This window comes from Athene noctua, chromosome 2, assembly GCF_965140245.1.
Source record: "Athene noctua chromosome 2, bAthNoc1.hap1.1, whole genome shotgun sequence".
NCBI lineage: Eukaryota > Metazoa > Chordata > Aves > Strigiformes > Strigidae > Athene > Athene noctua.
In genome coordinates this window covers 25607466-25631186 of record NC_134038.1, presented here as the reverse complement: position 1 = coordinate 25631186, position 23721 = coordinate 25607466, and the positions used below count along the sequence as shown (strand labels likewise).

General features: G+C 37.7%; 1 protein-coding gene across 2 annotated transcripts in view; it reads left to right on the top strand.

Annotated features, from left to right (window-relative positions):
• The window catches only part of CPQ (carboxypeptidase Q), a 170540-nt gene that overhangs the window by 108484 nt on the left and 38335 nt on the right, over positions 1 to 23721 (top strand). For both annotated transcript variants that reach the window (XM_074898671.1, XM_074898672.1), the window contains exons 6-7: positions 13071 to 13162; positions 23112 to 23313. In XM_074898671.1, the coding sequence (XP_074754772.1) occupies positions 13071 to 13162; positions 23112 to 23313 (294 nt within the window). The remainder of the gene's footprint in view (positions 1 to 13070; positions 13163 to 23111; positions 23314 to 23721) is intronic.

Below are 23721 nucleotides of genomic sequence, written 5' to 3'. Positions count from 1 at the left end.
TTACTGTGTACTGGGAGTCTTAAAGCCATGATGCATAAAAAGCCTTAAAGCCATAACAACTGTGTCTGCATTTATCACAGTGTAACTGATCTTACAGCTATGGTAATATGATCTTAAAGCTGAAGCAAGCATTCTGAAATATGAATTCTAGAATATAAAGCTTGTATCGTGTAGTGAGAAATACTGCCACGGTCCATTGGTTCCATAAAGCAAGATATTACTACTCTGTTTAAGCAGGTTTTTTCAGTGATGATCTAATAGCACTTCGTCATGATATCACTGTAGCTGTGGCTGGTGGACACAAATTATGCCTGTTGATTAGGATTTTGATAATTCCATATAGTACTTGAAGACATGATTATAGTTTAAATACCATTCTGTACTTTTAACATAACCTCCCCAAACCATTTAATAGCTGTTGGCTTAGGACCAAATACATGAAATTCATTGAAAAATCATTAAAATTATAGTTTAAGATGGTTATATTTTAAGCAGTGCACTTTGTTTTCTTGCCTCAAGTAAAAATATTTTAACATTTTTTGCTTTTATTTCTAACTAAATCAGTTACTTAATCTGTTAGACTTTGTATTTCCTAAATCTTCAGTGTTAGGTTTTATTTTTTAACTGAGCTTGCAGTTTCTGTACCATATTGACATATTTTTTTCTTTCTAGTGTTTTTGTAGATCTTCAGACACTGTAATAGGACACATGTAACAGTAGCACAATCTGAAGTAGTTTTACACAGTCTTCAAAACTTCAAACTTTTGGTAGGATTTTTTTTTTTCCATTTCACTTTTTGACTTCACAAGAATGTTGTTTGTTTTGAGAGAAAGTAAACTACATGAAAAACAGTCGTAACTGAAATAATTTTGTAATATATTACCAGAGAGTGGAATAAAAAGATATAATTCATGTAAAATCCCATGTCTACATTTCAAAAGAGTAGTACCTTAAAAACACAGGGCCAGATTGTGAACTACTGTAGTTTTTGTATACTGTTTAGAGCTATAACTATTCAGTTAGACCTGGAAAGCAGAAGAGCTAAAAAGTGGAAAGTTTCAAGTTTATCTGAATACTTTTCTTCTAACAGCTGTAATGTCTCTCTCTCCATCTTCCATGACGGAGTGACAGGACGGGGGTACCTGCTGGAGGTGCTGTTCCCTATTCTCCAGGGAGGAAGCACAGGCAGCAAATTCAGAGCAAATGCCAGTTTCTAGATGGTTACATTTCAGCAAGGTGAATCTTACTCCAGGTGGCTTTTCCACAGCCACCCTGTGCAGAAAACTGAACTCTATCTCTTCTCTTCTGTGTGTCTGCAGCTTCACTCTTGAAATGTCCCTTTCAGCAACATACAGTTAAATGTCAGCACTGGCTGTGCATCTGTTGGTACCAGCCCTGGTTGTAGACATCTCCTGACCAGAGTAAGCAGAAGTGTTTTCCTTCGTGCACCCATATCAAGTTCTTCATATCAACTATACTCTCATGGCTGCTTGCTTTGCTGGGAGCTAATCTCAGAAAAATTCACCAACTCTCGTGGTCATATTGACTAATGTTTTCCAAAAGGGTCTTTTCTCCCAGTTAATACTGAAGTTTAATGGAGCACAAAGGAAAGAAAAACAGTATTTTTCTTTCTGGAACTCTTGGAAGCTTGTGGAACTCTTGAAGCTTATATACACCACTGATAGTTAAGATCTGTGGCGAGCTGCTTCATGTCTTACGTGTTTAAAAACCAAAAAACTAGAAGTGTTTCCACAAAACTTGCAGCTAGTTATTGCTCTTTATTCCTTTTTCTAGGAATAAAGATAGGAGGCAGTTTGTGAGAGTGTCTGGACTGGTAAACTCCCTTTCCTTCAGTGGAGCTGGGGCTGTTGGATTAGCTGAGGATTTCTGATGCTTAAGAAATTACCCTTCATAACTGCAGGCAGAGTATCTGAGGCAGTAAGCCTGTGCAGTTTGCCTGCAGCTGTGTCTGGCAGCTGCCGCCTTCCCCAGCTCTCTGTAGTTTTTAACCTTTTGATCAATTTTAACTAAATTTGATAGAGGCATAGAAATATTTAGAATATGAAGTTCCTATATATTTTTTCCAAATGTGTGATTGATGGGCAAGTGCATTTCTGTGCCAGGTGAGGGAGAGGCAGGAAGAAATTCTGCTTTTATCCTTTCCCTATGATGACGAACACCTGGTTAATCAACATGTGTAGTTCTGGTGTAAGCACCAGAGACTCTTTCTTTTTAATCTGTCTGCAAACTCTGTGTGATAAGTAGCAAATATTGCTACGGTAGTAGTGAGAGTGTTGTCCAGGGTAATTTAGAGATGATGGGAATGCACTGGGGGTGTTTTAGGGAGGAAGGGCTAAAGGGTTCTCGTCTTTAAGCTGAGGGAATCTTCAGGGTGGATTGCATGAGCTGTGATGTGGTGTGAGGGCATTTGGAAGCTGTAGGAGAGACAGCACTTGAGCAAATTGGGGTTTTCTAGTTTTGCAGAACAACAGCTGTGTTGCTAATTACAGTCTAGAAACCTCAAACCCAACTTGTTTCCAGGTTGCATTTATAATTCTCAAATTTTATGCTTCTTTGTGTGCAAAAAAGGGCATCTCTGGAGATGGCCAAGGCCTTTTGCCTCAATATTTTCACATTAGTCTGGTTAATCCTCTGGTGTCATTTGAAACACAGTTTGTCTTGTCCCTGTGTCACATGAGGTTTACAAAAGAAATTGCTTTTCCAGGTGAGGCGAAAGACTGGTTAAGCAGCTAGTCATAAAAAATCACCATAAAGTTATCCCAAATTTATTTTGGTGCCATATTTTGCCTTTAGTGGTCTTTACAGACAGCTTGTGAGACACAGTCCTGCTCTGGATGTTGGTTGCCAGTTTCTGTGAAGGAGGTACTTGTGTTCATCTCCCACCATTTCAAGCCTGTGGCTGCTGCCATGCTGGTCTTGCTCGGGACTAATACTTATGTATGATGTATTTGAGCAAGAAGCAGGTAGTATGTTTCTGATGATTTCAGAGCTTTAGCCAGTGCTGTCTCTTTGCTCCTAATTCAGCTGTGTTCATGCATCACTTGGCTGAGGGTCATTTCCCAGCCAAGGGAGGCCACAGGCACTCTGCCCTGCTCCCCCCCTGGGGACCACCCTGCCAAAGCCACATCACATTCCAGCATGAGAAATGTGGGGCGTTTATCCTTAAAGGGAGCTTGAGGGAACTGAGTAACAACAAGAATAAAGGTCTTTAGAAGGTGGTCATGTGGCAGTGTCAACTTTCCAAGCATAATATACTAAGCCTCCTAACTGCAGCAGAGAGCCCACTGGACTTAGAGATGCAGTCAATTTTGATGTATGAATGTCACTGCTTTCTTCTGAAAAATTCGGACATGATAATGATTATGTCTCTTGTTAATTAAAACAGCTGGAGCCAATTTTTTTCCTGTTGAGGAGAGAAGCTGATGGAGTCTGCTACTTGTCACTACAGTCTAGTTTATTTTCAGAGTCTCATCTCTGTTAGCACAGGAGGAATCAAATCGTCAACAGGTCCTTTGTTCACATCCCAGGTTTCTTTCAGCAACATTTACCTACAAGCTCTCTCTCCTTGTTCAGAAATGTGCTTTCTACCTTTCCTTGGCTGTTTTGGGTCTCGCTTGCTCCACTGCTAGTCAACTCTTGGTGCCCTGCCAAGCCTATGTGTCCACCAGTTACTGCCAAGCCTGTGTATTTACAGGGCCCATCTTTGGAGGAAGTCCAGTGGCTGAGCTATGAATTTGCCAAATCACAAACCTATCCTCTTTCCCTTCAATTGCTTGAACTGCAGCAGTGGAAGGCATTGCCTGTTATTGCTATCTGAACTCCTGCCTGTGTTGATGTAGTCGATATAGACTTCAGGAAAGGCTGTACTCCAAAGACCACTATAGTGATGGATCATGCTACAGAGTAAATGTTTTCCTGCATTTGCTGTTGTCTTGTGAACTGCACTCATGTTCAGTCATGTTTGTGTGCCACATTAGACTAGGAGGTCTCCTGCTCAGACTGTGCCTCCAAGTGCTTCTAGGAATCCTGGTTCTTTCATGTAAAAAAATATTTGCTATGGGGAGCTGCCAGAGCCAGCCAATACCAGGAGTCAAATATAGATGGACAGGGCATATTTTCCTCTTTCACACCCAGGGCAGGATGCCTGATGCCATTACTGCTAGAGCAGCCTGATGAAGGAAGGGTGATTTTTGACAAAGTCTAATCTCAGCCATCACACCTTTTACATGGCTTTCCTGCATTCCTAGACGATGATCTATATGCACACAAGAAAGGGAGAAATGTATGGTGATAGGTGCTGTGTGTAGTTTCCCCTCTGACTCTCTTTGCCAGCGTTATGGAGAAATGGAATTTCATTAGTCAACTTTCCTATAGATGTAGACATGGATCTGGCACAACCAAAGTTCTGTTTCATAGGAGAAAGGCCCAGAAAACTACAGAAATGTTTTAAAAACAATGTGCATAAAAATTTTAAGGTACTACCTGAATTACATTTTGTGTAACTCATAAGGAGTTGATTAGAGATTTTTTCCCCCTTAAAACTTATTTAAAATTGAAGTTGTAACTCTCATCTGAATTATACCCGTGACTAATGTGACTGGAAAACTGTAAGACAGATTTTTATGCAGTTCACTGTAGTCTTTGTATGAAGTTACATTTCTCAAGTCCAAATTCACTGGCTAATATATGAGGACTAAAGATATGTTTTATTAAAAAAAAAAAAAAAAAAGTCACGTGAATCATTCCTTTTCTACTAGATTGAAGTCATATAGCTGCAATTTTAACCTACTTGCCAAAAATTTTGTTAAACATTTTTCTGAATTTCCTATAGCTGTGGTGGTGCAGTTGTTTGCTGTCTAGGAGATATGTAGTGAAACATGTCTAAATGACTGCTTTTACTATAGGTGGCTTTTTAAAAAAAATTAAATATGCCTGATATTAACTCCTTGTTCTTACATTCTTTCCACTTCCCCAAAGTTGCATATTTTATTCTGACCTTCAACTTTTTTAAATCTAGTAACTCTTCTTGATATGAAATATCTGTGTATGCTGTTACACTACAAACGCATTTATTCCTTCATTTCAACATTTGGTTGAATGCATATTTGGCAAATACTTAAATCTTCAATTTCCTTACTGGGTTGGAATAGCAGAAGGGTGACTGCAGACATACGAAGTTGTTAATCTGGCGGTAAATTTAGGCATACAGCCCTCCATAAAAAGTTGCCCTTTGTCCTGTGGACTGTTACTTCTCTGCAAGCTTTAATTTACCCAGGAAATTAAAGATAAAATGTTGTTTATCTATAAAAGTCTTAAAAACCTGGCAACAGAGGCCATTGTGATTTTTTTTTCAAATCTGTAATGCGACTGACATGGTGAAATGCTGAAATCATTCCCAGATGAGGTCAGGGGCATCTTTGTACTGTGAGGTTTTTTAAGATAGATATATATATTCAATATGGGGAGACAAGTGTGGCTGGTGCTTTTTCTGACTCATCATCTCTGAGAACAGTCTAACAGGTCTGGGGTTTTTCTGATCCAAAGAGTAGAGCAGCAGAGACAGAAGGCAGAGTCACCACTCAGTAAGATCAAACCATGGTTGATGTAGGGCCCTGCATTACCTTTTCTCCTCCACAGATCGATGAGATCTCTGAACACCTTTAAGGAAGGAGGTGTTCACAAAGAGGAATAAGGTGCGTTCTAATGGTGGACTGTGTCCTCTTCATTTTGCGGGACTTGGAGAACATGGCAACAGGACCAGAGCAGGGCAGGGGGTGAAGGAGTCTTCTGCTGACTCTGTGCTTTGCTGGTTTACACAGTCAAGTAGTGGGTTTCCTTTTCTTTTTTCTGAAGACATGACTGTATTGACTTCATGACACTACAGTAACCAGCTCGTTGTTTAAAACCCTAGGTGCAGAAGAGCACGTTTGTCAGCACTTCTTGTCAAGAGCTCTCCCTGAGCTGTGCTGATGGGTGGCGAGGAGGTGGCCCCCAGAGAAACTCTTGCTCTGACAGCATTGCTTCCTGGCTCGATTGCAACCCATCACACTGGGCTCTGGGCTTGACTTCCCTCGTCTCCCCCCATTTCCCCAGTCAAAAGGCTTAGTTGTGTTATTTTTAGTAACTAGATTTGCAAATCATTCACTGATTTCCCCTCCAGTGTTGTATACCCTTGACATTTCCTCTTGGATATTCCATCACTTTCTTAAAATAAATCTACCTAAAACCTCTTACGTTTCCCACCTCCACTCTTCTATAAATCTGCCCTTCCTATTCTGGTGTAAACTCATCAGCCTCCCTAAAAACAGGAAAAAAAATTGCTTGGATTAGTCTCATTGTCTTGCTGCACTGCCACTGATGCCGCTGACCTGTCGCTGGAACTCTGCAAGGCTCTGTCCCTCCCTAGCCCCACTCACCTCAGACCTTGCCATTTCCCTGCGCCCTCTTTGCAGGGGCCTGTTCAAAGAGCTGTTCCTGCTTTGTGGTTGTGGCGGAGTGCTGACCTCTTAACCCCAAAACATGGCTCTGAGCATGCTGTCAGCCTCAGGCAAGATTAAGCTGCAGTGTCCAGCTTCGCTCCTGCCTCCGCTTTCCATTTCCCACTCTCCAGCCCCTGACTTGCCTGTTTTCTGTCTTCTCCCTGTGATGCCATGTCTATTCTCCAGGAGGTCTCATTTCTTTTTACTCCAGACCATCAAGACTCAAGAGGTTTACTCACTTCTCAGTGCTGTCCTGTGCAAGCACTTCGTCCTCAGTGCTGCAAACAGACCCCCTGTCAACAGAAAAATCAAGCAGATTGCATTGCATTAGACTCTTTTAAGAAGAAAACAAGGATAGTTTCCCAAGCAAAAAACCGTTTCCCATGTCTAATTTGAACTTCACTAGAGAATTAGAAATATATCATAGTCAGAGTTTAAGTAATAGTAAAAGGTTTTTCTGAGGTTTGTTTTGCCTTACTATCTGAAGTTTCATACCTTTAATTGCCCTAGATTTTCTCTGCTAAATCATTATTTTTCACTCAAATTAAAAACATTTCTTCTTAAATAAACATCTAACTACATGGATACTTTTTTGCACAAATAGTGAGATTAGCTGTCTGAATCATAGAGAACTGTATTTCTAATAACAGAATGAAAGCCCAAATCCTGCTGGTTTAGAATGGAGACTTTTTCTTGGTCTTTAGAGGAAAAAGTCTAGACATCCTTGATTAACGGCATTATTACTGTCCTCCTATAAATTGCAATTTATTGCTATGTGTATATTCTTCGAAATGAGACAGAGAAACAGGTTGCTAGGGTAAGAGCTTTTTCTCTAAACCAGTGCTTGCTCATGCCACAGAATACATAAATTACATAACGGTCTCTAAAATATTGAGAATATTGAGATCTTCTTGTCTTCTATTTCAAAAGCTATCAAAATCCTGTCAGAAAAGCAATATAATTGGGTAGCAAATGCTATAAATTTATGCATCTTCACTTTACTGGGACCTTAGCTTATTGGGACTCTTAGCAGAGCCCAGAACTGCAGAGTAAGTGTGGATTGACTCTGGAAATACTATGGAAAAGAAGACTACAACACCAAAACTGCATACAGTCTATTACACAAAAAGAAAAAAGGGCTTAAAAAGTTATTGTGGCTTGTTGAAAGTGACCTTAGTTGATAGTTCATTTGAGGTCTAGACTGGAATAGGAAATACTATAACTAAAAATATCAGTGATATAAGAAATGGGCAGTTTAATGAGAATGCAATGAGACCTAAAATATGTAACTTGCCGTGAAGCCCAGCATTTTAATTAAACCAGCAACTAAAACATTTGCTGAGATTATGGAAATTTCAGAAAATCTCCTGTTTCTCGATCTGTTAATACACGAAATAGTTTCCACTTTAGCAGATCGAATCTAAAACAAAATGAAAAAAACCCCTCTGAATATTTGGCCAGATTGAAAAAAATTAACAGAGCATTGCTAGTTTGGAGAGATTTTAATGATGTATAAAGGGACTGCTAGTGTTTTGTATGCAAAACAGAGCAATTAAGAATGACTACTGATACAGCTAATTTGACCCTAAAATATGCACCAGAAATTGCCTGGGTTTTTTTGTGGAAGACTGCTAGTAATGTCACAAGAGACGGAAAATTGCCATGAAAACTGTGCAACAAAGACGACTTGTCAGGAGAGGATGGGGAAAGCTGGAGGCATAGCATGGAGGAAACTCACAAGACTGAGATAGTTTCCGAAGACACTGTTTTTAGGCAAACCCAGTTGATACTGCAATAAATTAAAAAGGATGAGGACAAGCTAGTCATAAAGAAAAGTGTAAGTGCCTCATTAAAAAGAATAGTAGTCATGTTTAAGTTTGTTGATGCTGTGTGTGTTCCAACTTGAAACTGAATATCTTCAGCCTGTCGTCAAAGAAATCCTTTAAAACCAGAATGCCATCACATGAACAGAATCACAGAACGAACCACTGATGTATTAGGTGTGAATCAGAGCCCTCCACAAATTATTCATGGAATAATTTCCAAGACAAATTTGTGGCATGGAGTATCAAGTAAGAGCATCAGTGCTTGTAGTATGCCTGGGAGAAGATTAATGGTGTCCATCTAAAATGTTCACCTCCAAAAAGCAGTGGATGGTACATGGACAATAATCTACTGTTGTTAAAAGCACAGAGTTTGAGCTTGGTGAGGTCATTGTCTTGCTTGAGTAATTTCAGCTGGTATGAACCACAAGTGGAATGCCACTCTTGTAGCTGAAGGAAGAGATGTGTTCCACATTACTGATATTACATCAGGAGCTGAACAGAGATCTTGTTAAATATACCATTTCATTCTTCTTTACAGAAATCTATGCTGATACTTGAAATGGAAGCAGATTGTACCACTGTGTTTGATGATGAGTTGTCTTCTTTAACAAAATGTGGAGTATTGGTTTTATTTTTATTTTATGCTGTGGCAGAGGTTTTAGAAATTTCAGGCATTTTATGAGAAGTGCTTGCATGATAGAAATATGCCAGCTAATGTCACACAGTAAATTCCCTATGTCTAATCAACTGCAAACCTGAAAAAGGTAGGGAATGTATTAGAAATGTAATGCTTGTCAGCAGCATCATTGTGTATCTTACTACTTCTTGTATGAATATCCTTTTAAAGAAATTCTAGGCCACAAGGTAATAATGCAGAAAAATGCATCGCTCATGATGTTAAATGCAGCAGTGGACAAGACTTGAGGATGATACATCTGTATATACCTCTCCCTAGTAGCTCCTGAAGCAAATACATTAGTGGCTTAGGCAGTATTAAGAGAGTAAGTGATCTAGTAGTGCAATTTGTTCTACTTTGGTGCTTGGTTCAAGGCTTTGCTGGGCCATTTATGCAGACTCTTGGGAGGGTGAAGCTGGGAAAGCTCTAAGATACTTAAGAGTAGAAAATACTATTTTAGATTTTAAAATAATGTAAAATTCAAAATGTGTATATGTACATATATGTGCATGTGTATAACACCTTGTTATTTGTTGTCAGTTATCTTTTACATTTGTTATGAAACAAAAGCTTTTGGCTGAATACATCATTGTAGTTGAGGTTGAAGTCAAACTGGTAGATTAATAAAGCTTAGTTACAAATCTTTTTTTCTCAAGCATTTGGTGTTTTGGCTAATCTAGGTTTGCTGCTGACATCCGCAAGCGTGAGCACTCTATGATTATTTAAAAGAAACAGAAAATAGAGGCAGTAAGAGCTGCATCTTAGTATGACTGAAGTGTTTGTGATACCCAAGGACAATGAAAGGGCTAGCAGCCACTCCAACACAGAGGGAGTATAATACAGCAAGTGTCCTGGTGTACTTACTGCCTGTGTTTCCTTAGTCACAGATTGATCATATCGATGTTTTTATTTCATCCTTTAATTTAGGACCCCACGTGCCCTGTAGTATTTTTTATGCTTGGGATAAATTATAAGAATGTAGAGGTTGGTCAGTAAAACGCACCTTTGTGGTAAACTATGACTATGTTTCCCAGTTAATGGTAAAGTAGGGGGGAAAAAAAAGCTACTTCATTTTTCTAAAATACTGGAGATTTGCAAATTAATCTGTAACTGGAAGAGGACCTATAGTTGTTTTGATTTTGGTTTTAGTTATGTGAGCTTAGAAAGAACAATTTATTTGAGTACCAGCTATCACCTTTTCAATTTCATCCTCCCGTTAACCCCTGCTATTCTCTTTGTTGAGATGCAGCAGTAGGATGGGAACGGGGATTTCAGTGGTTTGGGTAGGTGCTGAGCTCTGCAACTTTGAGTTGTATAATCTTAGATCCCAGTGACCCTGGGAGGCCATGGTAGGGAATCCCTCCACTGATGCATCAATGAATGCCATTACAACCTGCTGCAATTTGCCAAAATGATCTATTTAAATGGTCTGGGTAACTTTACAATTTGCTTTTCTTCTGACATGCTCTTTTTTTTTTTTTTTTTTTTTTTTGACTATGTAATACATCATTTATATAGATAAAAAGGGAAGGGGCACAATTTTATTTGTGAAACAATTTACCTTAATTTTAAAATTTGCTACCTACCCTCCACACAGTAAATCCATCACAGAACTTAGTTTTCTAGTCCAAGTACTATTTTATCATGCCTTTTCAATACATATTTGTGCTGTGATCTGCAAGCCTTCTGATTTTGTTGAGATGATGCCATGCTTAGGAACCAGTAGTTTTTAAGAAGCAAGCCAAAATAGTTAAACTTCATTAAAAAAAAAAGTAACTTAAATACAGTACTTCATACTTTTTAATAAAAATGTGCATTGAGAATATTCTTAGTGATTTTGTTTGTGAATATTAGATTTATGTTCTTTGATCAGAATAGCTGTGGTTTTAATAAGAGGTAGATAAATACTTATCATTTTAAGATTAAGATAATGAGGAAATTAAATTTTCCTCGGTAGACTTTGTTTTGTATTTAAAACGTATCCATAGTTTATATATATATTTTTTTTTAGTTTTTTTTAAGTAACCCATTTAATTTCAGTACAACACGCAAATGAGTCTGCTGACAGGAATCTGTGAGATTAGAAGAGTTGATATGCCACCTCCGGGACTGGAAAGACTGAAGCTCAACAGGGCTTTTTTATTTCCTCAGCTTTAATGGACAGATGCAATGACGGCCTAGGAGGGGGCCATAAGAATCTCAAACTTCTTTCCCACAAGTGAGCTGAGACCTTCTCAAGGTCCTGCATAGCAGGAGAGATCCACTGGGGTTACAGCCCATCTGATCTGAACATGATGTCCCTGATCACTGGACCCGAGTCCCCATTAGGGCAACAGTGGCAGACTAAAGCATCTTGATTTTTGCCTGAGAGGAGGCTAAAGATGTTGCTCCCTCGTCTCAAGCATTTCGTACCAAAGCTGCTTTCACAGCCTTGGTGCAGTGGGCTGTAGACTGGGCTTCAGGACTTCGTATTTTATGATACGACAAACACACCTCTTTCTTCTACTTTTGTAGTGCCAATTGGAACCTTGCTACAGGACCAGCTGCTCTATGCTTTATACCCAGTGCCTTTTCTTCTTTAGAGCCACCTCTTCTAACCAAGCCACTGACACATTTGTGGTTATTTAGGGTCTAAAATCTTTCTAACTTCAGCTGTTTTATTATCTTAATTTTAACTCATTGGCCATCTGGCTTATCTGAAAAACAAAGGAGGCTAATCCTGTACTGTTATGATTTTGGAGAAGAGCAGGGAATTTACTGGGATGTGTATGGGGTAGGCTGTTTTTAAAATAATGGGGTTTGATAACCTGTCTGTTTACAGTCAGCAGATCAACATTTAAAAAATACACCTTTAAACTACTTGTTTGCACTTCCTTCATTATGAAATATTGGATAATCCATGGTGTTTTCTTCAGATTTTGAGTATTCCTTGTATACTCTGCCTTCAGCTATGAGGACTGCTAGCACATTGTTTCAAGAAAGAAATCTTCAGTTGATTTTTATTGTGTCAAAAGAAAAAAAATAATGATGGCCAGGTCTGTTTGTAAACTTCATTTCAGCTAGGAAATGAAATAAAATTTGACAGTGATACTGATATTATTTCTCCTCAGCACAGAAGTATGTGTGGCAATTTAAGCTTTATCACTTGTAATAGTCTCCTCACTGTTTTTGGAGGGGTTTTTGTTTGTTTTGGGGACTTCACTTTTGCTTGAACATAATTAGCATTACACTGCACCCTATATTCTTGATGTTTGCTCTTCCATGCTCTCAGATTTGATGTCTCAGATGTATTAATTTATGAAAAGAATCAATCAATTAAATAAAGGGCAACAACTTCTATCTGTTCAGTTCTGCCATGGAAGAAATTGTTTCAAAATTTATCTGAGCACTTATCTTTCTTACTGAGCTACCATAGCAAAACAGAAAATGGCCTTGTGTTTGCCTTGTTTTAAAAAGCTGTGCATACATTCAGCAGCCGATTTCAGATTCCAAAGTACAGATTGTTGCTTTTCATTTCTCTGATAAGAAGCAAAATAATATTGCAGAGCCCCTCAGTTCCTGAAATGGGTAAACATTTCTCATAAAAATCCAGCAGCTCATTTTCAATTAATTGTAATAAATTAACCATGACAAAGCAGTGGTAATTCTCATGAAAATTTGATTTGGATCTGCTGAAAGTGGATGCACATTAGTTACTGCAGACCACCACAATGACAGCAGCATATGTCTCAGAAATCTATCAAAGTAGTTATGTTATGGTTTTCACACACCTGCAGTATGCCCCCAAAATGTGCTTCTCTGTGCTACTGCAACTGGTAGCAGCACCACAACAGTTCACTCCTTCCTCACTTTGGCTCTCTCCCTGAATGCCAATCCTTCCCCCCAGACAAGTAAAAAGTAGTCTCAGCAACAAAATCCACACTTGAAATAGGTTGTGTTTGGTGAAGATGGAGATTACTGAATGGAAACTCGGGCTTTTCATCCATTGGAGGGTGGAGACCAATACAAAAAATGATCAAATATATGGATATTTAGTACTAAAAATAATGTTTTAAAATTATGTTTTAGGACTTCGCCCAAAAAGGACTCTGCGCTTGGTGCTATGGACAGCAGAAGAGCAAGGAGGAATAGGTGCTGAGCAATACTACCAGTTGCACAAGGTGAACAATGTCTTCAGATTATTTGCTTGACAGCACATTTCTCCCTGGTCTTGTGACTTGCATATTATTTTTTGTCAAAATGTTCAGCTTAATATTTAACTGAAAATAGTGATTCCAGTTCTGCCTGAAAGTATATTTTCTGATTTTGATCATAAATGTAAATGTCATTTTACATTTAAGAGAAAGTGATGCAACCACACGTATATGTGCTTGACCTAAGATCTGTCACAAAACTCTTCTGAAACATATTTCATGATGATATCTACTATAACTTTCAAATATAGCTAACTTCCTGAGAAGGAATGACAAATGGTCTACATATGTTGGCAATATAAATAAATTTTGTTTGCCTTATATGTTTCTACTTTGTTGCATTTTCCCACAATATCTTAGAATGTAAAAGAGAAAATAATACAAAGAAAACTCTTTGCCGTCTTATCTTAATAGTGTGTAATCTAAAATTGTTTTTATGGGATCTAGAACATTTTAAATGGTTTATTGAAGATGATGCAAGCAACATACAAACTGTATGACTGGTTATCAGGATAAAAATATTATGTATTGTCACATCTGTCTCTCCTGCCAACAACTGCCTTTTCAAAGTACATCATGACATAAAGGGCAGTTGCATAAAACTATTTTGGAGATAAGTCTTTGGAATATGTGTGGGGGTTTTTTTTCGTGGAAAGTTATGCTGTATCTGTGTAACTAAGCTAATGTAATTATCTTTTATTCTTTTCCCTAATTTAGTAGTATTACTCTCAGCAATGGTTAATATATCCAAGGCAGAGACAGGATATATTAACCTGCTGTACAATAGTATGAAAGCAGATTTGCAAGCCATTCCTCAGAGTATGTTTTTAATGGTAAGCAACCTATCAGAACAAATAAATAGAAATTTCACTTTGAATCAAATGCATTGTGATGAACAAAATTAAATCAATTTGCATATGCAATAGAGTTGCCAGAGATAACATTACAGTGGTTATGGATTTCTGGCTAATTGATGAACCATCAGTTATTTCCCACTAACTCGTTTAACATTACTTAAGAAGTGTATTTAACTACCCATGTATAATGTGGTTCCTCCTTATATCTCCAAATTATAGGGATAGCTGAGCTTTCTCATTTGGAAGAGGTGCCTAAGAGCTTGCTTTCTCAGATTCAGGGAGGTGGCAGGCTGCAGTTTAGTATGTATTAAGGTCTCTGGATTTACCACTGGTACTATGGTGTCTGGCAGGATTAAACTAGAATGAAATGTTCTGGAATACGTAGCACAGGAAAGAGAGGCTTCTCATTGTACAGAAGTGCATTTTAGAAGAGCTGGAGGGATGCTCTGTGCTTGGTGCACACCGCTTATGAGAAATGTATCATCACCTCTGTAGATTTCAAAGCTGGACAATAAACTCCATCCTATGGTGGTGTTGTCAGCAACATATGACATTTTCTCATCTTTTGCCAAAATGTGTGTATTTCACTGTTGTCTCTAGGATTTACATTCAGAAGTAATATCATGAATCAGGCTTAAGGATCAAATAGGGAAATATAAAGCAGGCTGGGTGTTATTTGAAAGGTATTTGGTTACTTTGCTTTTAAAAAGATTGATACAAAGATGTGTCACAGTTTTTGCTCTGCTGATGTGATTCCATCTGGGTGTTGTGCTCTGTGAAGAAAGCACAGTCAAACTTAACAAGAGTTTGTAATGTACATGGAGAATTTAAGCAGAAATTACATCAGTCTGTTGTTTGTTGTTCTTGTTTCCCCCCTGCCATGTGATCTGGCATAATTATAAATTGATATGGCTATAGGACATTGCATTACTCACAATAACAAAATAAAGCAGATGAACACTGTACATTATATTTAGCATGAAAAATAACTTAACCTTTTAATGATTTACTTGCACAAATTTCTTGCAATTAGGATAGTATGGCACAAACACTGCTTGCTGATGGTAATGAGTACAAGTTAACTAAGAGTGGTATTTAAAGACGCCTTGTTAAATGAAAGATGGCCTGTATGACTCATCTACATAGTTGGGCTTATTATGACTTTAGTTCGCTACAAACAAGTAGAAATATGAATGCAGTAATTCAGCACAGACAGACATGGATTTCCTTCACATTGTAAATTACCTCCTCATGTCAGCGGAAGTGTGGCAAGGGAGAAGAAAAGAGGACAGTATAGTACTGGACAAGTACAAATACTCTTACTTTTGTAGCTTTTTTATTATTTCTTTCAGTTTAATTTCAGGTCTTTCTTCCTCATCTGTCACTGTAGGTTGCCACTGCTAGAAAGTGGATAAGTTACTGCAGATACAATTGAGATAGAAGCAGCATAGTGGTTTTACTATGGTGGCAATAATTAACTCATATCCCTGCATAATAGCATTATTTTATCACTCAAGTATTTCTATAGAACCCAGTATTATTGTTTCTGATTATTAACTCTAGCAATAGGATGTATTGGCTGTTTAGAGCTTTATAAGAATGTAAGAGCTGCTATACTGGGTTGACCAAAAGCTCAGTCTAGCACTGTCTTCTGTTTCTGATAGCATTCAGTAAACAGATGCTTAGGAAAAGGGTATTTGCCCAGCTGCAGTCAGAATAAGCTCAGACACATAGATTACTCCTGCAACTGTGCTTTCATTTTATCAAATATTTTTCTGGAGAGCATCTCATGGTCCTCATCTGTTGTTTCCTTTTTGTATAATTTTTCTAAGACATTTCCAAGAGTGGAAAGCCAAGTATTGTCCAGCAGTTTCAGTGCCTCCATTAGTGCAGGGGTACCTGCTACCCACTAGTACATCGCAGAGCTTAGTTTTGACCATGGGGTAGAAACCCCCCAAGGGGGTCAACAGCCCCTTTGCTCCCAAGGGAGCTACCTGCTGAGGTGCTCACTGCTTTCAACTGTTAGCCAATAATTAGATTTAATCCCAGACTGGAAAAAGGCTTGATTTTCCTTTACAGTAAAGACTCCTTATCTTGATGAAGGGTAATGAAATTAAATAATCTAAGGGTAGATCAGGCTCTAGATCTTGGGGTTCGACACTACGTCTGAAGTCTTTGCTCAGTGCTTAGTGTTGTGTGACCCCGTTGCTGAGTAAGGCTCTTATGTACAGACAGTACAGTTAATAAATTAAAAAATGTGAAATGTTGCAACTACTGCTTAATTTTCCACATTGAACGAAGAAGCAGAAGGGATATGGTTTAGTAATTCTAGAGGAACTCGTGTTGCAGCTGTTCAGTACAGATTCTCATACAGCCTTTAACAACAGTACCTGAATGCTCTCCTGCAGGGTTTTTTTTACATTTTTTTATATGTTTACTCTTATGCTGTCTTCATGAGGGGAGAAAGAAGTATATGTAGTAAAGTGTCTGGCCTCCTTTTTGTTGCTTTGGACTAGTTTCTGTGAAAGATCTGTGTACCATGAAGATAAGGTTACAGTTATTTACTGAGCTGAATTAAGGGACTATGAATGGCTGATAATATTTACTTTGGAATAGAAGCATTGCATACGATCTTCTGGGAAAGCAAATACATTCTGTAATTAGAAGACTAAGGGATCCTAGATCACATTCAAATTTACTTTAGTAATTCTGTTGTGGTCATTGGAGGCATTAATATGTTATGATTTTAATTCAAACCGCATTGGAGAAAGCATTCTTAAAATATTTTTTCATTATTTTATTCCTATCTTAATGACATTTACAGTACTTATCTAAATTTCTGGTGCAAATGCTGTACACTATTTTAACTTTCTAGTAAAAGTTTAACTTCATGAAAAATATAAATCACCAGTATTTACTATAGTTTCTTTTTTGTGTTTATTACCAAGAAGATTTGGTATTTTGCCCAAACTGGGTCTGCATGAAAACAGGACTTTATGAAATGCAGGTATCCCATTGTTGCTAATTTAAGTATTCTGTTGATGCTCACATGAGGTTTCTACTGTGATTTGCTAATGAGCTACTTTCTCCAAGAAGCAAATACCCAAAAAGTTTTTTCTGGCTTTCAGATGAAATGATTCTTTCCCAGAAAATACTGGCTTCTCAAAACCAGAGTTTTCAGAAAACTCGTGTATTTCAACAACCTGTTTATTTCCCAAGGTACCAAGTACTCCGATGAAACATGAGACATGGATTGATGTCTGGTTTGAACCAAACACATCAAGGACTTCAATGTGGATTCTTTTATCCCATAAAAATATGTGGGCCATTTACATATTGAGTGTTGTCAGAAAATATTCTCTGTAATCAAATGTTCTGTGAAATTATTGCTGTTGATTTGATTTGACCGCTGCTGTCTTGTTGATCCCTTTCATTGATAAATGAAGCAAATGCATAAAGAATGAAATGTTCAGTTACAAAACTACAAAAAGAAAGTAATTGCACTCTATTCTCCAGAATCATTTAACAACCAGTAGCACCCTGGATTGTATTAAGCACAGTAAAGCTAGCATAATTACACAATTCTATTTTACACTGGCTCTAGGTCAGTAGGAATTAATAATTCTTATTATTAAAGTGTCCTATTTCTAATGAAAGCTGCAGAGAAAGTCAGATTTTGCTAAAACATGAAAATGGGTTGATTTCTTACTTTGCCTGAAGCAGGGAAGACCCAGAACCAGTCATGACAGCATGTCTGCTGGCTGCCTAGGCTTTGTTCCATGCAGGCAAATTTCATACACATCTAGTGTTAGGAGAGCCTTTGTCTTTGCATCTTTCCTCCCTTTCCCTCATGCGAGTTACAGAGCTGCCATCTGAAACATATGAACAGGTGGAGACATCTTCTGAGGTTAGCTGCTCTGCTTTCATACCCCAAGCAGATGTACCTGATCCTTGGTGCTATGGGATGTTCTGCTGTAAGAAAGCTGGGCTCATTTTATCCAAACTCCCCACAGCTGTGCAGGACACAAAAACCTGTCGCCTCTTGTTGACTCACCAATATGAACTTTCTCCTCATTGACTTCATTTAACATTTCATCTCTTACCCAGATGAGAACTTAAAAGTTCTCTGCATAAAACTGGGCAATACTGGCTGTGACAATTTTTAAGGTTTTGCCAATTTATTTTCATCTATCTTTTACTGCAGGTTACAACGGTACTCATTTGCTTACTGAAAGACTACAAATCATCTTTTGTTGAAAGATGTAAACCATGGTTTTTAATTTTGGCAGTGTTGCCCATTTTCAAATGAAAACCTAAAGCCTTTCAAAAAAGGACGGTGGTGGGGCAGTTGTTCAGAGTCATAGACAGTATTTTGATACCCTTGTATTTGAGCAGTAGAAGGGCTTAAGTTATGGAACATTTTCCAGGAAGAGTGTTTCTCAGATATGTTCTTTGTCAAAGAAGAAGCCTCCCAAGACAAGGCTTCAGGTAATCTGATGCATACTTATCATGCTGCTGTCTTCAGAGCTGTCTGTTTTTTCTTGTCTGTTATCCCAGAAAATTTACAATACTGAATGGTCATGTCTGTGAGTGCTGGCATGTGGTTGCAGAGAAAACAGCAGTGTTATTATACAAGGCAAGACATGCTAGTAGTATGTTTTTACGGAGTGAAATGCTACTAACTACATGACCAAATCCTGCTCCAAGGGCTGTTGAAGTTACTGGGACTTTTATCATTGACTTCTCAGAGGTCAGAACTCTGTAACCCTGATAGAGAACAAGCCATAAAATCTGTGGACTTTTTTACAGTCTGCTTACACACAAAATGTGGCAGAAAAATATTTCATCTTTTAAAAAAAGTATGAACCTTATTTATACTTTGTCAATTGTTCCTAATTTTCAGCTTTACAGCATCTTTCCCCCATATAATGATGGGGTAATTTAAAAAAAAATAATTAACTCACAGTGTACCTGATTTTCCCTGTCTTCCTTCAAAAAGAGTGTGAGTGGTATGATCACGCTTGTGGCTGGTGGCTATTATGCCTTGATGCTGGCACACCTCTGCTTCCTAACAGCTGTTCTGCTATTTTTTCTCTAGTTTCCATTTATGCTGTTTAGCTTCATTAAATAATCTTGATTCTAAACAGTAACTCAAAATTATATTACACCATGTTTGCGTATTATTAAATACTTATAGCATATTATTTATTTTAATCTTTATTTGTTTTCCAGCTGTCACATACACTTAGGTGTTTCCAGTGTTTTCTTTTGTCTTTGTTGTAATCTTAGTGGCCAGCCTAACAAACCTGGATGTTGAGTTAAACACACTTTTAGTACTGCAAGTGAGATGACCATCATTTCACTGTAAGTTCTGCAACACATTTGTTGCCATGCTATACTGGAAGCCCAACTACTCTAAGTCAAATATTGGGAAAAGAGGAATACAAGTGTTGCTGTTTCATAAAGTTAAGTGTAAATCAATAACAGAAAGCTGAAAATGCACTGTCTGGTTAACTGATGTCCCTTATTACTGTAACAAAGCAACCATTAGTCAAGGACAGTGCTTTGCCATTACTGACTTTAGTATTTTCTCTGTAAAGTGGTGATTTTTCTCAATTGAATGAAAAAGCAAACCAGTAAATGGACAGCTAATAACATTCTATTTTAAATAGCTCCAAATTATTGAAGGCTTTTAGGACAACTGTTCCCTCCATTATCCTTTCAGGCATCTCACTGCTTTAGTTGGATAAGAGGAGTCAGTGCAGTTGCAGTCATTGACTCAGTAGATTAGTCATGAGATGTTGGAGTCTAGTTTAACATTTGGTAAGAATTAACAACTGGGATTTTGACTGAATGAGTAACTACTTGTAGGGTATACCTGCTTGGGATTGCCAGTGTCTATGCTAGATGGGAGGTTCCCACCAATGGAAGTATCAGTCATGCATATGACAAGAGTTTGTTTTCTTAATTGAAAAGATCTGACTGTAATTTATGTTCTCAAGTGTTTACCTTAGAGATGAGAATCACCTTATATTTTTAGTTTTGCTTAACAGTGTTAAAATAGATCATTTATAAAGCAAACAAAAGGAATTAAAGGAATTAAAAATAGGAGAAGTATTGGCAAGGTTTGTGCCTATTTGCATATTCAGTGAAAACAGTAAGCTATAGAAAGCCAATTTTCCCATGCAGTATTTATTGTAATGTTTTCTTTAAAAATTCAGTCAAAGAGCTAAACATGGTAAGATAAAGAGAGGTGACCTCTTCTATGACCAAAACATAGGAAGGTCAAGGATAAAATTCTATTTTGATGCTCAGAGAATTAGGCAGCAGGTTACACCAAGATTTAATTTTCTGGTATGAGCTAAGAGAAGTGGCACAGTATCAAGATTCAGCAAATGGAATTACTTTCCCAAAGCTTAAAATGCTTATTTAAATGATACATTCACTGTGAGGAAAAATGAAGGAAACAGCTGAGCAGTTATTTTAAAAAATCTTACTGATTTGTTCTTCTGTTCCCTTGAATTAGTCCAGGGAGAAATGTACAGTCTCACTCCACTTTGCTAAGTGGCAGTTACTGCTGCACCATAAAGGGCAAAGGACAAGGGAGTATCTTCCCTATAGCATGTTTTCCAGCATGTAAGTAGAAATGCCAGTATACGTGTACAAAAATGGGTATGGTGAAACCAACCTAACCCCTTTTTTCTTAAGATTGCAACTTTCAAACTCAACAGTGAATAATTCTATAATTAATCCTATCTTCTAGTGGACAAAATAGGGGAAAAGCTTTCTCAAGGACACATGGTACTTCAAGTAGTTGTGACCTGTTTCTTTTTTTGTCCCCCAATGAGTCTAGTTTGTCTCCCCAGGGCATCTTGTTTTCGTGCCACTCCAGCACATTCTCAAGACTGAACAGCTTTCTTACAGAGCAAGAATATGGTGTAATGTATTGTGGGTGGTTTGTTTTCTCAGTTTCATATTAAAAACACATGCAAACATTTATAAGAGAAAACACAACTGAAGACTGCAATAATGCTGCGATACTAGCAGTTTATGAAGTTTTGGAACTTAGTAATTCTGTTTATTGGAGCGGTAGGTGAGATTTCGTCTCAGCATCTGAGCTGTTCCTGCACTTGCTCTTCTCACCTTGCTGTTCTGAATAGTCCTTTCCACTTGCCTTACTCATACCCTTCCACTTGCTTCTACTCATTGCAGCTTCTCTAAAAATGAGCAGAATTCCTGCTTCAAAGACTCAGCCAAAGAGGCCATTTCTGAATTATTTCTATCATTGTATTTATTCAGGGCTGACTATAATTAAGTTAGCTTTCATTGGCATTTCACTAGCACACCAAAATATGTATTGTCTTCCTTAAGTCTTGCTCCTTGGGCTTGTGATATAAAGAAGATTTACGTTTTCAGACTTTCTTTCTGTTGTACCTGTAATGACTTTGGAGGATCATTGGTCCCTTTTACTGTGCAGTGTGCTTTTCCTGGCCTGCTTCTCTCCCACTATATTTAGAGGGTCCACGAATCACAGTTTCATGTTGAGGCTCCTGACCTGTAATACTGCATTTCATAGCAGGCCTAGCTGCCACATTTAATGGTTTATACATTTAATTTTTTATAACCTGTAGTTTTTTTCATTGTATAAAAATAGCAACTGCCAATTGGTGACAACATTGGTTATTTCCACCTTGATTTCCAGTAGTTGGATTGGGTGGATAGGTAGATTGGTTATTTTAAAGCATTATAATATTTACAGTCACTTCATCATATGCAGAGATTTTTGTATTAAATTTTTATACTGCTGGATATATTTCTAAGTTAGAAGTGCGTACCTCTGCTGCGTTAGAACTTGTTTCACTCAAAAAAGAAAAGTTTTGGTAGAGTGTAAAACACAGTTCTTGGCAAATTCTATAAAGAACTTCTGAAAACTTATGTGAATATCACATTCACAGCCACCTGTAGTTTTATATCCAGAAATATGTGAAAGAAGTCTTTACTGAATTGTAGGCTTATGTGAGCCGTGAATGACATGGATCTGTTACCACTATCACGTATCTCTTGTAAAGATTTTCTTGTAATAACCCATGACAGCCCTAAAATTCTGGAATGAGATCTGGGCATAGGAGAAAAACCTGCAGTTAGTTCTCTTAGTCACATTCAAGATAGTCTGAAGTATATTTTTTTCTTGCCTGACCTGGCCATAAACTGTTTTATTTTGCAAAAAAAAATGTTACATGCCTCTCAAAAAGAGTGAGACCTTCCTTTATGAAAAGTTAGTGAAGTATTCCAATTAAACTTTTGTGACTGAGCATTCTGAGTATATGGAAAGCGAATAAATGGCTCTGGATGTTAATTTTTTTTTTTTTTAATTAGCTGAAAAGAATCTTGCAAGTGCACACTAAAAGCAAATGTTATTATGCCATTTGTACACAAAATCTTAAAATTTCGTGTTTCCTGTAAGGACTTACCATGGAAGCACGAACTTCCCTTAAAATAGACATTATTCCTTCAGGTCAGGAAGAACATTGGCATTTCAGTCCTCCGACCAAAGTCAGAGTTGACTACATGGTATATTGAAAATAATGTATTTCTAAAGAGGTAACAGCTGTTTTTTTTAAATGAGATGTCCTTCACAGTCTAAGCGGGATGCTTTGAATACATCTACTTTTAAAGCTAACCAGACTGTATACCCTCCCGACTGCAAGAGAATTTCTGAATTTCAGGTCTGATAGGAAAGTGAGAGCTGCAAGTGAAAACTGGTGGTAATGGCTTATCTTTCTAGGTGGCCCTTCAGAAGTCTTACAGTAATTATTTGGGGACAGCCGCCAGTCATGCTGTGGCTCCTACAGAAAACTGATGCCTCAGAACTGAACTTAAACCTTTTCAACATTTTCATACAGAAAGACTAGGTCCCTTCATTTATGCTTATATATATACAGTCAGAAAAAGCTTCTTAAACAAATTTGTTATGGTATGCTCACTGACATCTAGAGTCTAGTATATGGTGCCAGTTAAAATAGCAATCAAAACAATATCTTCATTCCTTACATGTTTAGGAAAATATCAACAACTTCGATATTGTCATGGAGTCTGATGAGGGCACCTTCAAGCCATCTGGACTGGGTTTTACTGGCAATGCTAAAGCTCGGGACATCATGAAAGAGATCATGACTCTGCTGCAGCCCATCAACGTTACGGCTGTTTACAATGACGCAGATGGAACAGACATCAATTACTGGATGAGAGACGGGGTCCCTGGTGAGTGTGCTTTACAGGTGACACCACTCTTCCCGTGCAGTGACATGTTGGATGGGTGGTCTATTGTTTTGAAAATAGTAAGAAATACTTTCTCTCAAGGAGTAAAACTTAGCATAGATAAAATGCAGAAATCTTAAAAGGTGACCAATAGAAATAGGACATAAAGTGCATTTGAGCTGCAGTTTAATAATAGTCTAGATTATACATAGCACAACATGCCTAAAATCTTCTTTTCAGCTTTAAGGATTTATAATAATTAATCCCACACTGGTGGTTTATAAATAGTAAACTAAGGCAGAGGGGAATTTTCCAATGCAGAACAAATAAATTTTTTATTATTATTATTTTGATTTTGAAGTAATAGGGCTTTTTCTCTCTGTTTTATATGCTGAAGAAACAATGTTTTTG